This window comes from Drosophila eugracilis, unplaced genomic scaffold (assembly GCF_018153835.1).
Source record: "Drosophila eugracilis isolate 14026-0451.02 unplaced genomic scaffold, ASM1815383v1 contig_2153, whole genome shotgun sequence".
Taxonomy (NCBI): Eukaryota; Metazoa; Arthropoda; class Insecta; order Diptera; family Drosophilidae; genus Drosophila; species Drosophila eugracilis.
In genome coordinates, this window is record NW_024573037.1 from 272380 (window position 1) to 289973 (window position 17594).

At 36.7% G+C, this 17594-nt stretch overlaps 5 protein-coding genes across 10 annotated transcripts; 2 read left to right on the top strand and 3 right to left on the bottom strand.

Moving 5' to 3' along the window:
• Positions 1–312: 312 nt before the first annotated feature.
• On the bottom strand, positions 313–6802 carry LOC108102921 (high mobility group protein DSP1). 4 transcript variants are annotated; one of them, XM_041818148.1, is made up of 7 exons: positions 6600–6802; positions 5953–6081; positions 3494–3973; positions 3274–3432; positions 3041–3204; positions 2738–2912; positions 313–2669 (listed from the first exon to the last, which is right to left on the bottom strand). In XM_041818148.1, exons 2-7 carry the CDS (start codon positions 5974–5976, stop codon positions 2487–2489), a joined length of 1185 nt encoding a protein of 394 aa, XP_041674082.1. In that variant the 5' UTR covers positions 5977–6081; positions 6600–6802; the 3' UTR covers positions 313–2486. The 4 variants fall into 4 exon arrangements, with proteins under 4 accessions (XP_041674082.1, XP_017063663.1, XP_017063662.1 ...); XM_017208174.2 differs by lacking the exon at positions 6600–6802 and having other exon boundaries at positions 3494–3949; positions 5953–6591; XM_017208173.2 differs by lacking the exon at positions 6600–6802 and having other exon boundaries at positions 3494–3952; positions 5953–6591.
• Positions 6803–8454: 1652 nt separating this feature from the next.
• On the top strand, positions 8455–9272 carry LOC108102987 (HIG1 domain family member 2A, mitochondrial). The gene is made up of 2 exons (XM_017208299.1): positions 8455–8698; positions 8815–9272. The coding sequence occupies exons 1-2, from the start codon at positions 8554–8556 to the stop codon at positions 8976–8978; spliced, it is 309 nt and encodes a 102-aa protein (XP_017063788.1). The 5' UTR covers positions 8455–8553; the 3' UTR covers positions 8979–9272.
• Positions 9273–9995: 723 nt separating this feature from the next.
• On the top strand, positions 9996–12237 carry LOC108102986. Of its 2 annotated transcripts, none has more exons than XM_017208297.2 (4): positions 9996–10088; positions 10509–10853; positions 10919–11234; positions 11303–12237. In XM_017208297.2, exons 2-4 carry the CDS (start codon positions 10513–10515, stop codon positions 11591–11593), a joined length of 948 nt encoding a protein of 315 aa, XP_017063786.1. In that variant the 5' UTR covers positions 9996–10088; positions 10509–10512; the 3' UTR covers positions 11594–12237. The 2 variants fall into 2 exon arrangements, with proteins under 2 accessions (XP_017063786.1, XP_017063787.1); XM_017208298.2 differs by having other exon boundaries at positions 10922–11234.
• Positions 12238–15136, bottom strand: LOC108102984 (calpain-C). Its single transcript, XM_017208294.2, has 2 exons — positions 14086–15136; positions 12238–14014 (listed from the first exon to the last, which is right to left on the bottom strand). Exons 1-2 carry the CDS (start codon positions 14826–14828, stop codon positions 12694–12696), a joined length of 2064 nt encoding a protein of 687 aa, XP_017063783.1. The 5' UTR covers positions 14829–15136; the 3' UTR covers positions 12238–12693.
• Positions 15137–15468: 332 nt separating this feature from the next.
• On the bottom strand, positions 15469–17344 carry LOC108102985 (XK-related protein 6). 2 transcript variants are annotated; one of them, XM_017208295.1, is made up of 5 exons: positions 16940–17344; positions 16734–16889; positions 16472–16602; positions 16108–16260; positions 15469–16041 (listed from the first exon to the last, which is right to left on the bottom strand). In XM_017208295.1, exons 1-5 carry the CDS (start codon positions 17164–17166, stop codon positions 15653–15655), a joined length of 1056 nt encoding a protein of 351 aa, XP_017063784.1. In that variant the 5' UTR covers positions 17167–17344; the 3' UTR covers positions 15469–15652. The 2 variants fall into 2 exon arrangements, with proteins under 2 accessions (XP_017063784.1, XP_017063785.1); XM_017208296.1 differs by having other exon boundaries at positions 16993–17105.
• Positions 17345–17594: the final 250 nt, after the last annotated feature.

Sequence of the window (17594 nt, forward strand, 5' to 3'; positions counted from 1 at the left end):
TTTCAAACTATTTTTACAATATTTTTGTAAGTTCTTAGGAAAAAAAAACAAATTCTTAGTGGCTACTATAGTATCGCTAAAGTAATTCACACATTTTAAGTTTTAGGAACTCGGTCGGGCGGTTCCTACCGAGTGTTGTGTCGTCTGCCTATCAAATATAAAAGCTAAAGCTGTTTTATAGGGATTTTTTAAACATAAAAGTACGTCATCTAATATATTCTATGTACCAAGAAGCATTACTAAAACAATAAACCAATAATATAAAGACAAATGGATTTGAAGAACACAAATCACTCCATCTATAAAAAAGAATCTCATTTCTAAAAGTTTATTTAATAATAGTTTAGTTTTCTTATAACAAAGCGCACAGGGAACTGGAATTTTCATAGTAATTTATGATGTGAGGGATGATTACCTTTCAATTTTGTAGAAAATTTGGAATTGAAGGTTTAACCTAGACACTTCTATGAATATAATCTCGGTGGCGAGTTTATTCTCTATCGAAAATCATGCTAAAAAATATATATAAATACATACATATACATATCTATCTTGCACTCATAACGTGGACAGATCGAAGTTAGGGTTACAGCTAGAGACATCGTGATTAACTCTGCATCCATAGTTATAGTATCAGCTCCTCTCTTATCACGTTATAATATCTAACCACTACTTAGCTTATACATGCCATATAAAGAGAAACATGCATCCAACCGTTGTAGATTGATGATCTTGGTGACCCATCTATCAAAAGCCAGAGGAACGTCTCCCTTTACAATCCGCATAAACACTTGTGTCTGTGCCTGGAACATTTTTTTTTGTTCTTTAAGGCCGTAAAAAATAGCTTTCACTTCGCCCTTCAAACTTTCTATGCAATTTACATTACTCTTGCAGTCCCGCTGAAATCTAATCTAATATTAGGGTTGTGTATATAATTTGCTCTCGATTCTCTCGTTAATTTCTACGTAGTCTCATCTAAATAATACTTCAAATAGTATGTACATGGCCATGGTCAACAATTGTTGCAATGTCCGAGATATCGCTTTGGTTGTTTGCTTCTTTCTTTCCAAAAAAAAAAGTTTAACAACCTTAGATTAACTATCCGAATCTTATAATCATGGCTATTATTAATTGATGTATATATTTACAAATGAACACAAAATCCAAATCTCTTCACGGATCTAAATTCAAGAATCGCGAAATGTAACTGAGTAAACGAAATAAATGAATTGGAATCGCAAATGTTATTTTCTTCCTTTTGTTTATATATATGTTGATGTGTATAAAGATTAATATACACATTTGCAGAGCGGCAAAAATAAATAGATCGAGATATCACCCGCCACTGAGTTAAGTATTTCACATTATCACGTTTCATTGAGTTTGTTTTCTGTTTGCTGGGGGACACATATAAACTCGAACGCATTGATTTTTTTTTTGTAGTTTCATTATTGGTGAATCTAACTTTAATAAATGGGAAATATGTACCAATATTTATAAATGTAGTGGTAACCTTCATAGTTGCTGAGAACGAATGACATCATGATGAATTTCTTCAATTTATAAAATAATTCTTCTTATTACTTTTAGGAGAAACTTAGCACTGAAGCACAAATAAGGGTTGCAGACAGATGAGTGTCATTTTAATCTAACCATACTTAATCGTATTCATCTTAACATAGAACTTATAAAAGGTTTCTTTGTGATTTATCTTCATAATTCATGGAAATTTGATTACTTATGTTAAAAAAAAAAAATTATATATTATTTATATATATGCATTTACATATATATAATAGGTGTCTTTTAGAGGTTCCACTTCCCGATAACTTTCAAATTTATCACAACAAAAACAAAACAATTTTGTGCTTTGGTTTTCCAATCACAGACATCTCGGTTGGTATGCAAATCTTTTTAAAAAATCCACAAGTTTCACAGAATCTCTTGAGATTTCCTTTTTTTTTTGTTTCGAAATATACTAGGAACAATGGTTTTATAGCTTACTTCTCTTCGGTTAATTTAAAAACCTCTTTTGAAACTTCAAGAGATATCTGTGCTAATTGGATTTTTAGCTTTGGACTTTGGTTGAAAAATATTTTCTGAAAGAGACTAACACCACTCATTTTGTAGGGTCGGTGGAAAATAAAGTCCACTCGAGATTCACAAGAGCTCAAAAATCCTTACTACTTTCAAAAAAAAGTTTATATTTTTAAAACCTTTCCACCATGATCTTGTTAGTCTATATTTTGTAATCAAAACACGATTGATATTAGCGTTTGTCGTCAGATGATCTGAACAAATTGTGACGAGTTTTTTGTTACCGGAAAACGGAACCTTTAAAAAGGGGAACACCCTTATATATATAAATATATATTCAACACACATTGGCCAACCTGATAATAGATCAACCAACGTTATCATGTTCATTTCCTTTCTTCGTGACAACGACCGTGTGTATAAATAGTGAAGAGTATTTACTGCTAAACCTATTGGTTCTCGTCATCATCTCCATCGCCGTCGTCGTCGTCATGCTGCTCTTCCAGCTGCTGGTGTTGCTGCTGGGCAGCGGCGGCAAGTAACGCGGCTTTCTGTGCCTGCGCCTGCATTGACGCCTGCATCGACGGGGCGGACATGGCTATTTTCCCGCTCGTCTTGTATTCGGTCATCTCCTGCAATTTTCAAGATGTTAAAATGTTATTCATAAGTTCAAAAGACTTAAACCTTCAGAAACACTTACGCGTTCATATCGAGCCTTGTCTCGTTCTGCCATCGACTCGTATTTCTGCTTGACCTCGGGATCCACATCTGACCACTTTCGTCCAAGCTCTTTGGCAATGTCGCCAACTCCAAACTCGGGATTAAGTGCCTTCACCTTATTTCTTTCATCATTGCAGAACCAGAAGAACGCAGACCTAATTGTTTTAAGAAATGATAAAAATTAAGAGTATTAATTGATTATTGATCCATTGCTGCATCATTGAGCAGTTAAATTTCATTTTAATTTTATGATAGAATATAATTGATTTTGCTACGAACTCACAATGAACGTTTTGGAGCATTGGGATCCTTGATTTGTTTCCTCTTCTTGCCACGTCCCACGACCGCTCCCTTGGGCGGCACATAGTTCTGCATTTCAGCCTCATATCGCTGCTTGTCTTTCTCGGCCATTTCATGGAAACGCTTCTTCTCCTTATCCACCATTGTCTAAGGGGTAACATATATTTATATATATTACTTAAGGATTCTGAGTAGATTCTTTCTTGCCGCACTTACCTTCCACCTTTCGGCACACTTTCGTGAGAATTCGGCAAATATGACCGTCTCATCGGGATGCTTCTTTTTGTGCTCCTCTCTGCAAGTTTGTACAAAGTATGCGTAGGCGGTCATTCGGCCTCTGGGCTTAGCATCAGCCTTGCCTCTGATCATAGGGCTCTGTGGATCAAAGAAATATCATTAGATTAAAAAAAACTTTTTTAATAACTTATTATCTTACCCCAGCCGAATTGATGACATTCTGTTGTTGTTGCTGCTGTTGCATCTGTTGTTGCTGCTGGTGCTGTTGCTGCTGCTGTTGTTGCTGCTGCTGCTGTTGCTGCTGTTGATGCTGCAGTTGCGCCGCTGTATTGGCATCGACCTGACCCTGATTGGCGGCCGAATACCACCATTGGGACCCGGGAACGGCAGCGGCTGCGGCTGCCTGTGCCATATTTAGACGATAATCATAGCCCGTAGTACCGGCTGCGTTCGATGTGGCAACCACTTGAGCCATCGTCGTGGCCGGACTTGGAAAACTGCTGGCCATTTTGTATGTGAACAGCTGTTGGGTGCCAACGCCAGCCGTGGTATTGGAGCTGTTCTGATGCGCCTGCTGCTGATTCTGCTGCACGACCACCTGGTGTTGTTGCAACTGTTGCTGTTGTACTTGTTGTTGTTGCTGAGCAGCCAGTTGCTGCTGATAGTGTTGAATTGTTTGCTGATCAATAGTTGGTTGATGGTGTTTATTAGTATTATTAGTGCGATGCCAGTCGTCGATTGGATTACAATTCTACAATATTCTACATTCGAGTCGACTAGGCGCGCGCACGCTCAGTCTTCTCTTGTCTGGCATCGCACTAACTAACTAAGATAGTCCTTAATATTTAGAATAGTGAGCATTGAATGGTTGTGAGTTTTGTAGATAAGTATGCGACCACGAGTGAAATATAGGAGCGACAAGGTCAACACAAAAAGTTAAGTGGATATTTCTTGACTGTTAGTCGACTGGTGGAGTGTATCTAACCGCTGGCCAAAACGAATAGGCAAGTACACTTCCAAATTATAATTAAGTCGTAGAAATTATTCAAAACTACATCTTCTTAAAGACTCATTAGTACTTAAACTAATGGGTATTACTTTGATTTACAAATCAATGAAACAATTAAACATTATCATTTTCCATGCACACAAAATATATCCAATATTGCTTTTAAAAGCGAAAAGTATCTTTTGGATGAGGGGCGTATCCTTTTTATATCTGTTGTACATGTAAGTTAAGCCATGTAGATAATCGCTATACATCTACAAATAAAATGCGTGTCAATTTCAAGGTGAATGTTAAATTATAAAATAAACAAAAATGATTGTATATTCATCTACAGAAATTGAGATAATCGTATTTTTGTTTTGTTGTTCTTATTATCAATATTCTTTTACGATTTGTTTACAAATTGCGAGTGAACATTAACACCAGCTGTTGTCGTTGAAGATAAAAGCTTTTACATGAATCAGGCATGAAAATGGAACTATACATGTGTGGGAACAGAAGGAGAATAAGAAGAAGAGCAAATCGCACCGGTTCCGTTTTGCGAATCGGATTATCTTCATTTTGATTCCGATTCCAGGGCCTAAAGTGCCAAACCAGGGCATCAGTGGTTCAAATCATGAATGGAACACCAGACTATGAGCTGAAAATAGCCCTTTTTCCTTGGCAAATTTTTCATAAAGAAAAACAAAAATAACATTTTTCTCCCTCCGTCAAAAAAATAAGAATGTATATTAGAAAGCAAGCTAAATGAGCACTTACAATTTTATATAGCTACATATGTAAGTACATATAAATACATACATATGCATATAAATATTTGCATAGACAAGTATTTGCACATACATATGCACATATATACATATTTATATATGGATTTCTGCACACATGGTTAAAAAATATAGCCAATTTGGGATTACGCAAGCTGTGATTTTGTCTTCATATTCAGGTTTTCACATTTATATGTATGAATGTACGTACATATGTACACATATGGATGTATATATTTTATAATGCATACATACAAGCAAACGTGCGTACATCGCATAAGGGCGACATTTTTAACAAGAAATAAAAAACATAAAATGCTATAACATTTACAGCCAAGCATTTACCATTCTTGTTATAAATATTTTTGTATATTTATACAAACTAATAAGAAAAATGGCGGACTTGGATGCGCACGCAAAATATAATTTTTGGTTGTACAGCGTCGATTTTCTTTTTTGTTTGTATGCATACTTGCACATACATAAACATACTCCTATTGCATTTAGTTACAAATTTATTTACCCTTTCTGTTTTACCTAAAAACAAAAGACGCAACGAAAATATGTACATATGTAAGTATGTATGTATGTTCTCATGTATGGCTGCATACATATACAAACAAAAACTTTCCACTGCGGTAAAGAAAATCCAATCAGGTGCCAAAATACTATAACAATTATTGTGCAAATAAATGCTTGGGTTTTTATTAATTATACATTGCCGTTTGGCGGGAAAATGATTAAAACGCGGCAAACAATACATAAACGCGGATATGCCTGTTTGTGTATGTGTGTTCGTGTGCTATGTTATATGTATGAACATGCATGTGTGTATGTTTGTGCGTTTTAAATAAAACGCCGTATACCTGCACACAAGCTTACCTGTATTTGATGAAAGTGTTCCATAGCTGTGAGATATCGGATCAAGTCCGAATGTTTCAATTGTGAATTAACTTTATGCTTAGTCCTTTATTTTTAATTCATTCACTTTGGATCCCAAATATTTTATAACTTTCCTTGCACAAAAATATATAAATATATATTTAGTATATATGTATGTATGTAAACGTACACCAACGCAAGTTGGAGTCGAGTCTTAAGCCAGTTTTTTTTTTCGTTTTTATTTTAATACTGTTCTACGCAGTTTGTATTATATTGATTATTGCACGTATGTATGTTCGGATACGAAATACGAATGTATGTATTATGTACGTTAGAAGGAAAAAGGAACACACGGCACAAGCCAAAAATTTGAAAATCGAAAATTTCAAACTCACACAATGCACGTTTTTTTTTTGTTTTTTTGATTATTTGTTGTTTGTTTTTTATTTTGTTCGTTCCTTTTGCAAACTCGAAACGCGGGCGGCTTTACTGATTTGTTTTGTCGTTTGTTTTTAGCTTGTAAAAAATAAACAAACAGCGCTGCATACGCTGACTTATTGTATCGTATCGTATCGCTTGTGTTTTTTTTTTTTTTTTTTTTTTTGTTTTGTTGGTATGGCTATGGCTATGGTTATGGGTATGGTTACCGTATATATGGTATATAGTATAGAGTATAGAGTAATGGTATCGTATCAATGCGAATGCGAATGCGGAAAATACAATATACAATATATGGAGGTTCGTTCGCGCGCCGCTCGCCTGATTGAAAACACACACAGAGAGTACCAACAACGAATGCAAAGGCTATTGAATTGAATTGCCGTCTCTGCCTTACTGTGCTTCAAAACCCAAACGAGCGAATAAATGTGTATGCGTTGAACTGTATGCGCAACGGTGTTAGTGTGTGTGTGCCGCAGAGAGCGTAAGAGAGAGAACAAGTTCGGTGTGAGAGTAGCAGCGCAGTTTTTTGTTGGTGGAATTAACACACAAACTACGAGTGAGAGAGCGCGTTTGGTTTACTGTACAAACGCTTCCTCTCTCGCAGATACATACATATGTACATACACGTGGTGGAGGGAAAAGGCCTTATAAAATAAATTTTTTTGGCTTGTTACTTTTGTGCGCTCACATACGTACAAACGTACATACAAGCGAATACGAGTATGTACATAAACTCTTCCCTGCCAAACGTACATACATACAAATGGAATGGAGTGTGGGAAAAATACAAAAATTGTATGTATGCATATGTACATACACGTAATAGAGTTTTACAAAATTCTTAGCAGCTATAGAAGAGGTAGAAATGCGAAATTTATATTAAACGTATTTTATTTTTAACTGCATACTACATTCATTAACATATGTATGGATGTACATACAAATGTACATATGTTTGGCTGGCTACACGAATTCTACAAAAACGATATGCATCAATGCAAACACATTGATACATAACCAAACATATACGTATAAGACACACAAACGCACATCGCAGCGACCCGCTACATACACATTTTCATTTTGTGTTCCCGTCTGACTGTACTTCCCAGCTCTCGCTCTCTCTCTACCTCTCTCTTTTTCTCTCGCTCTCTCACGTTTTAAGAAGAGAGGCATGAGAAAATAATGCAGCCATGTATGTGTATGTGTAAACGTATTAGTGAGGTCACAAAAACCCAAAAAACTAATTTTATTGGTCATAAAATAGTTTTATTTTTTATTTAACACATTTTATTAATTGACTTAACTCCCTAATTTTTCTGTAAGCGATGTAGTTGTAATTTTTCACACTTTTAATTTAATATATTTTTTTTCTGGCATATGGTCTTGAAAATATACTAGTCATGTTCTTGTTTTCGTAAAAATGTATGTTATTAAAAATACAAATGTTATTTATTAACTAACATTTTTCTATACGTAAATGTTTTAAAATCAAGTTCAAAATTGAATAGTATTTTATTTACGGTTCCTAGGTATAAAAACAAAAAAATATATTACAAACTTCTTAATCAACGGTTTTTTGGGATAGCTCATGTAAACAAAATATATGTCAAACGATACACAGCATTGCCAGATACGATTATATTTGACATCACAAGCAAAGCGCGAAATTTGAATGTTAAAACCGGTATGTCATTACCAAACAACCTAATATGTATGAAAAATATATCAACACTTTTTAATATATATGTCCGTTTATGTCGTTTATGACGACCATACAATATTTTAAACAATGAAGAGATTTAAGTATTAAATTTTAATAATCTTTCAGCCAAATGTAATAAAAATATTGTAATATTGCTTTTGTTTTCTTCGTGCATACAAAATGTATAAACTTCCAAAACATCTTTTTACGGCAATTTTTTTTAAATATATTTATATATTATAAAAATTGTATTTTATGTTCCAGTTTCAAGGCGTTTCTTGAGATTTGTTGGTAAATTGGCCGTGAGAAAACTATCGGATAAATAGTGGGAACGCACTTCACTTTGCTTGTGTCACGGTGGCTAAACACTCGGTATAAGTCCATCTCTAATTGAATAATAGAACTGTTTGTAGTTTGCAATTGATTTACTAAAATTTACTTGAAAGAACATCAAAATGTCGAACAAAATTCAAGTCTCGCTTCCCGAGGAGGAACTAGACTGGATACAATTGCGCCAGGATCTGGGGCCTGTTGTCGAAATGGAAACGACAAAGGAGAAGCTTCAGCGGAAGATTAAAGAGAACCCGCTGGTTCCATTGGGTGAGTTATTTTTTTTTTTTTTTTTTGCCGCTCAGCAGTTTAGCGGGTTATGTAAACAAAACAATATATATGTACATAAATTTATATGAGCAATTGTTTATAAATTTTTCATTCAGGATGTTTGGCCACCACAGCAGCTCTAACCGCCGGTTTGTACAACTTTCGTACTGGCAATCGTAAGATGTCTCAGTTGATGATGCGGACTCGAATCGCCGCCCAGGGATTCACCGTTTTGGCTCTGGTTGTCGGCGTCGTCATGACTTACACCGATAAAAAATAACTGTCGATAATCATATGGATCCAAAATATATAGGCTGAATTTAATTTCAGTTTCTGTTTTAGAATGCTGTTACAAAAGCTACCATCTAGCTACTAGCTTATATAAATATACGTTAACTCTCATATGTAGATGGTATTTGAAAGATACCTAAAAAGAAAATCATATTTTTATAACGTTTTATCTTGTGATATGATATTTGGGCTGTTTATAGCTTAACCTTAAGGGGTTACTTAAAAAGACAGTTTATGCTGTGATTAAATAAGAGTCTTTAATAAATTACACATATTTAAAGAATTTTTACTTCAGCTTTCGATGACTTTAGTATAAACTTTAGTTTACCGATTCATTTCTTTAATTGCATATGAATTCAAGAACATCTCAGCTTGCTTAATGGTCATAATATTAGTACAAATTCCTCTTCAATACTCTTTTTTTAACTGTTAATTTGTGCTTTATGACCAAAATAAAACAACACTATTATGAATAGAGTTCAAACATTTGAACATTTATTTCGAATGTTTCTAAAAATAAGACAGCTTTAGCTATCCGGAAGTAGTACTTGTTTCCGCAAAAATTTGTTTTCCTAGAACTAAACCAAAAAGCCTTTAAAAGCTTAAAAATGAATTTCAAAGTACCTTTTAAAAAAATTGCCTTTTCATGTTTGTTTTGGTTAAAATATAAAAATATATTAACAATTTCAAAAGCTATGTATTTTATATATATATTAAAATTAGGTAAATATGATTTCTTTAAAGAAAATCCGATTTTCTAAATCTTTATAAATTTGAAAAATAGAAAATGGGTAATAAATAGCAATAAGTAAAATTAGTAAAAAATTCATAGAAAGTATACAACTGATAAACAATGAAAGGTCTTCAGTTTTTTGAAAACATATTGTACCTATAAATGGGCATACCTGGGTGTGTCCAAAGGCACGGGGGTAAGTGTCTACGGACTTAAAGGTATTCCTAAAGTTACTGCTTTTACCCACTTTCTAGGGAGATGCGCGCGCATTTCGGATGGAGAGGAGAGCCATGTATTTGGGATAGTTACTACCACTCAGTTCTGACTGGGATTTCCTTGACACAAGTCAAGGTATTGTGTCGAAAGGTTCGAAAATGTTTTTAATTTTAATTGCTGTCATATTATACTCTGTTAATCGGTTAAAAAGATTCTTATGCGTTTTTAAATTAAACACTCAAGAGCAATTATTACCATCGGGATGTAATGGAATTTTCAATGATTCGATCTGTTTGTAGTTGTGTATTTAAAACATTTGAATTAGCAAACTCAGGAAGTTTAAAGTATTCGATTTTTCAGTAGTACGAGAAAGAGTCTATTATTAAAAACTAGTTATTATTTGTGTTCAATTAGTAGATTCGTAGTTAGTAGTATTTGAAAACCTACCCCCAAAAAGGATGTTATGAATCTAAACACAACACAGATACACATGAATAGTTGAGATATAGATATAGGGGATACATGGGTATTCGACATTGATTGTTGTGGATTTATTTTGGATACTTTCAGTTTCATGATGAATATAATACTTGGAAATTGTGTGGGCAGCTGTGACCAGTTAGCTGGTCCACCGCCTGATTTTATCCTATCTATGCCGCCGCCACCGTTGCCGTCCTTTTTGATCTCAAAGCCGGCGACAGTGGATATCCTGGTGCCCTCCAATGAGTCTCAGCCATGTTTTGCAGCCTTTATGTGTGGCCATGGAATGCAGCACAATGAGAGCGGAAATGCCTTGATGGAGCTGGTGAGAAGTGATTCCAAGAGTCTGGAGAACGTCTGGCTATTTGTCTCATCTTGCATTGGGATCTTTGTATTCGGCTGTTTCCTGGCCCTCCTTGTTATCAGATGCAGAGAGTAAGTTTAGTAGCTTTTTTATTTTATTCTTTTATTCTATTCAGGATTTTATTTTTCCATTCCAGTAGTTCCTTCTTTTCGTACCATGACGCCAATATCAAGCAAACAGCAATCAACGCTTTAGGTGAGGCCACCAAGTCAAATGCTTTTACATCCGGTGGAATCCTATATCCATGTGCCACGGCCAACAGTCGGGATCTCCTCCAGAGTCAACTGGTCAATGATAGTCGTCTTTTGTGGGCCACACTAACGCCTCATGGCACTAGGCATTTCATCATCGAGAATTCCCAAGATGGGCATTATGAATCGGTAGACTATCGCGGCAAGTCCCACAGCCAAGTATTCCGCGGCTACGAGAAGCACTCACAGTCTTTTGTTAAGGTAAGGATTGGGATATTATATATGAAATATAATAATAATAATTCCTAAATTTTCTTAACCATTTCCAGTCTTTTGACAATAATGGCTTTGTTGATTACGACTACGAGGATCCTACGCCATTGATGGACTCTTATCATGATGATATGGACTCGGGTTACCAAGAGCCGCACGAGGTTACAGGTTCCTTAAAACGGACTGCGATGCGAACTTTGGATTCAATGAATGATACCCCTACCAGTGGTGGATCGAATTCCAACTTCAACTCTAACCAGATTGGTAACTCCAAGTCCATTAGCCGCAAGACGACGCTCTCACGTCGCATTAGCGATGCGTCCTCCCAGAATGGAACATCCATGTAAATGTTGTATTAATGGAGGTATCCCTAAGTTGCGTCTTGTATATTTCAATTGGCGGCACACGTGGGATTGGGAGGAGATCCGGTCATGTCGTCCATCATCACAAACTGCAGATTGTATGAATTTACGCTGATATTTTAGACTATTTTAAGAGGTGAATGCACAAGTGTGGGTTGTTTTCGAAGATCACAAGAGGCAGTTAAGTGATTGGAACAAAAAATGAACTTAATTTCAAGCGGGAAAAGCGACTTCGTTAGAAAAAATCACTAAATTCCAAAACTATAAAACTCGACTATCATAAATTTGGGACTATAACTGCTGGAATCGTTGGCAATTTTACTATATAGAGAGAAACCACATGCACACATGCGATTACTTTTTAAGCCTAACTACTATGGATCATTATATCCGCTAGTGTACTATAATACTCGTGCACATAATACTCGCGCCGCTATTAATTGCTTTGTATACATCTTCTTTTATAAATACCTTAACTATACGTCAGATAATCTAACTAATCGCGCAATTCGATATCGCTGATCGGAAAGGCCAACTATTGTATCTGCATATAGACTTACCATGGGAGTCCTTCCTTTTCCCAAAAGATCTGGGTAAGGTTATAAATAAACATAAATAGATTTTGAAAATACTCTGAACACGTCTCGCCTTCAGCGCTCGTTTAATTGTAGACATAAGAACAATAAATAAAATTCTCAGTAGTACATAATCCTGCATAATCGCATTACCGATTTCGCTCAATTTTGAAATAGATAATAAAAATAGATGATCAAGGAGTTTGTTTAATTTAAGTGGGACCAAAAATGATATTTAGAAAACCAGATAAGAAACCATTTAAATCAAGCAAATCATTTAGAAACTTATTAACAAAAATCTTAAGATTTGAAACATTTTTAAACACCAATCCCAAGAAATTTAAAACTATATAAATCAGCGAAACTGGCGATCGATTTGCAGGTCAGTGTATCATCCTTATCCAGTCAATGCAGTTGCACCTCTATTTAAAACAAAAGAAATCTTAAGGTTTATAAAAAAAGTGATCAAAGAAATTCAGTGGAAGTGTTTTGGGTTTTGAACCCAATAAATTAACAGCTCAGTATGCTCTTAATCCAGTCGTGCAGATGCACTTCGATGACATTCACCTGGCTATAGTTCTTCAAATGGAATTGGTTGAAGGCGGTGGTCAGATGGATGACGGCAGATACAAAGTCACTGAGCCTCAGCGTACCATCCTTACGGATATATCTCTGAATCAGGCAGTTCATAATGTCGGTGCTTAACTGGAATCCTATATCGGAGAGTGCATCGCGCAATCGTTCCGCACGCAGTATTCCGGCCTTCTCCTTGGTGTACATTTTGAAGACGCCTTGCCACGACTTCAGGTTGACCATGAACGTTTTGAACTGCTGAAAGGTGATCCTACCACTGCCGCTCCTATCCTGCAGGGCGATAACCTGTCGGCAAATGTCGATGTTGGCACATCCTTTGATGTAATCATTAGGCAGGCAGGCCTCCAAGAGTTCGTGCAGCTCGAAACAGTTGATGGTTTTGTTCTCATCGGCCAGTTGCATATAAACGGGTTCATACTGGCACACACTCTTCACCTTCTGACCACCACATCGCTCAGCACCACCACTTTCCGAGCTCTTAAGCGCAGGAAAGGGATCCAGTAGAATCATTGTTTGCGTCTCTAGACATGACAGTCGAAATGATCCAGTGCCCAGGATGCGGACCGTGAAGTGAGCCTCCTCTGCCGGCTCATAGGTTGTGGGTATGAGAACATAGTGGCCCGCCTCCAAGTGTGTATGATAGCTTACGTGCCGCGTATTGCCATAATCCGAGTTCAGGAAGCTAACATGATTCTTGAAGAAGTCCTTCTGCAGGCATTCGCTAAGCATGTAGTCACCATCCCATGTGTACATCGTAAAGCCAATGACTTTTGGTTCCACGGCAGTGTGTTGATTTAGGGCCACCACCAGATCCTGTTGATCCTGTATAGATATCAGTAGCTGGGGATTTATGTGAAAGGATTCGTGGTTGCGACAACCACCAGCAGTGACACCGCGCTTCCATTGACCCTGATGCATCTTCATTTTCCAATGTAGCGGTCGACTTTTGAGCATTTCCTCGTCGTTTGATGTCTCCGTGTCCAGGTATACCACCTCCATAGTAGTAAAGATCTCCACAAAGTCACAGAACGATAGCCAGAATTCGCCGGGACCCAATTGGCGTATAAGTCGCGCTCGCTCCACCTGCGAAACTCGTTCCCATGTCTTGGACGACGGCGACCAGTCGCCGAGGAAGTGTGTCTTGTCTCCGAAAGGCTTGCTTGAGAATGTGTCCTTCAGGCAAATTAGCTGCACCGAATCTCCCATCAGAGTCTTCACCTTGTCCAGGCTGGAAAGTCTGAAAGATTATATAAATATTTAGATAATTTATACTTATCAAAATATTGATTAATATATAACATAATTTACCTATAGTTAACGTTCACCAGAATTCCATTGGGCATTCGCTCGGCGAGGTTCTTCTTCGCCACAGAGGCGCTTTTGTCTGCCAGACAGGTGACGATGCAGGTGGTAGTCAATAGTTCTTTGAGCGTCTGTGGTCTTATAGTGTCCGCCAGGATAGGCATTTGTCGGACAACGCCGCCCAGCAGATCTGTAAGTCCATCCGATCTAGTTCCATACTTGAGGGCCTCATAGGAGCCATGTAACTTAGCAATTGCCTTCTCCAAGAGGGCAGCCCAAAAACAATTAGATGCCTGTGGCTGCATAAAGGCAAGGCGTCCATTAATGGTGGGCAGTCGATCATCGACCAGGACCTCTACCCATTCACCGCACCACCACAATCGAAAACGGAACACACCGTGGGCATTGGTTAGAGTCTGATCGGCGGGCACTACTCTATAAAAGAGGTTCCTTAAAGAACTTAGTAGCCCAAGGCAGGAAACAAGCCAGCGATCGCCCATTTTACCAGGTACCACATCAAACTCTGCCGTCTCGTTAAGGAATACTGGTGGCGATAAAGATACTGTTCCCGAACCCGATCCCGAACCAGATCCATTATCCGCCAGATCCATAATACGTTTCCATTGAAAGGTAAACGGAGGCGTTTGGTAATAGAAGACGGACGATTGAACTGCGGGGAAATCGGGGTCTTCCCACAGCACGTTCTTCGCCCTGCAATCACTTAATATGCGCTCGTATTTGGATGCCATTATCTTGGCGTATATATCCTTCACATCACTCCCGATTTCGTTAACGATTCTGGTTTTGAATCCCAATGATGATCCTGATCACGATTTCGATCTTTAATAGATCCTATTGCGATTTGCCTTTGTCTCCGCCTCTTGTAACCGAAGTGAAAGTTAACGAGCTGCATGAAATATACAATGCCAACTAGCTGGGCTAAGTCTAGCTTCGAGTCCGAACCGGTTCGGTTCGGTTCATTTGGGGGAACCGTCTTAATTGGACTCGAAACTCTGTCTCAGAGACCGACTCCGACTGGTTCCAGATACTTGATCATCTAAGATTGTTGCGCATGCGCAGCTGAAATCGATTTATACATTTATTTAGGCCTTCTATTGATTTTGATTTCAATTTAAATTAAAATATTAAGTTAAGGAATCGTATTATAAGGATTTCCTTATTTCTGAACTGGTATTTAAGAGAACAACTAAGCATTAACTTACTAAGTCAGTTAAAACCTAACTATATATTAGGTATATCGATGGTTCAAATATCGATGGATACTTTATTCCTTAAAAATTGCTATTGAAGATTTTTCAAACTTAAAAAGATTTTAATAATTTGATACCGACTAAAGTTTTAGGGATCCCAATCAAACTAATAAGCAAATAATAATTTATTAATCTTTATTAAAATAATTCAAGCAACTTCAAAAATAAGTTGGTATTGTATTGGGATGGCAATTTGTGTAGTAGATTATTATGAGTTTAATTTCGAGCATATATAAGGCAATAATGGCAATGGAAAGATCTAAAGGAATAAATAGAACACATGCGAAATAATTCAAGCAACTTTAAAAATAAGTTGGTATCGTATTGGGATGGCAATTTGTGTAGTAGATTATTATGAGTATAATTCCGAGAATATATAAGGCAATAATGGCAATGGAAAGATCTAAAGGAATGAATAGAACACATGCGAAGGTGTTTTGCAACAGGCAGAATGTAAGATAATATAGATATTTATACTTGGTTGGGGCATCCTTAACGGGAGTAAAAATAAATAAGTAAACTATGCCAAAGCAAAGACAGTATAGGTAGTTCATAAATCGAGATTCGGCGATCATTGGGGAGTCCACTAAGAATACAGTAGTGCCACAAAAGCATGCGTGCACCGCACATATGGTCAGTGTTTCGATAGGGAAAAGACTGGCCACATATCCGATGCAAAGTGTTCTCGAAACTACAAAATAAAGATCGGATAACTATTGAATGGTCGTCCTAATAAATAAAAGCCACTACTACTAACCAGTAAGACAAAGCAGGAAAATAAATTGGAGAAACCGCCCCTTGGCCGCAATGTCATGTTTGTCCATTTGAACCAGGCGGTTGGAGCGGTTGTACGCCTGGATGCACCACGCTATGCTTCCAAAGTAGACGACGAAAGCAATCAGGCGATAGTCTGAAAAATATTAAAATTAGTTATTAGTACCTATGTAGTTTCTCCTTTCGATTTTCACTTTCTTCGAATATCACTTAAATTGGATTCGTAGCATTTAATTCCGCTGTCGAAAGTGAAAATCGCAAAAAATATAGTTAGGCTTTCTGTGAGATTATATATATATTAAATTTAAATAATCACAAAGACAGCCAAATTATTATAATTGTGTTACTTGTAATGTGCTTTGTTGATCGAAATACTATGGCGAGCTGTAATATTTTCTGCGGTGCAGATTCCAAGAATGAATCAAAAAGTCGAACGAAGCCAACATTGCACTCTTCCGTCATAAGTTTTTGATAATATCTGAAAAATAATGTAAAATTAAAAAACTAAGATTACTAAACGTCAGCAAACTTAGATCAAGGGCATCAAAACTGCAAGCGATACATGGAACTGCAAGGCCAACGAGATTACCAAGCATTGCATCCACTCACCCGATCTCCTTCTCATGATCATTTTGTCGTTTTGCTTTGGAATACTTAAGAGCATATTTTAGAGCATAGAAATCCCGAAAAAGATATGAGATCACAACATTTGAGTAGACTCCCCTATCCAAGATCTGTTTTTCACCCGAATCCGCGGCTTTTAAACTGAAATCAAATGTTATTTTGGATTAGAACTACTTTTTTCGATTTCTTACGTGTGTATATATATAACCGATGTGACTACCATGGGCACCAAGATTGAACCTACTGTCCAGCCAAAGTACCCGTAGGATTCCTCCATCCAATAATCGTAGGCCAGGCGCCAATTAATGAAGATAGAAATAAACCGCCATAGAATGGAAAACCCAGTTAGCACCATACTGAACTTCGAGACTGGCTCCATAATAAGGGCGTCCACTTCCGTCCTTTCTTCGGTAGCCATATTTTCATATTAAGTATAATATTGCACATATTATATTCCACATAATTCGACGGCCTTGACCGCTAATCTAAGATTATTTTACGCTTGGCTTAGATGTACCAAATGAGATTTTCGACTGTAAACATTGTTTTGGTAAGTAAATTCATCCCGAACTTGTTCTTTTGAAGAACAGGTTGATCGGTGCTATCGATGGAAAGTATCGATAGCTTCGATCTTGCTGTAGTTCTTATTGTTTATTATAAAAATATATTTATTATTTCTGTAGGGCACTAATAATTTTAGTTATATTTATTTTAAAATATTTTTAAATTTAATACAGCGTATTGTAAATATAAATAATTCAAAATATATATTTATATTCATAAATCGATAATAGTCGCAACCATCAAATGTCGATAGTTTCAATAGAACTAATTAAACCGTGTATC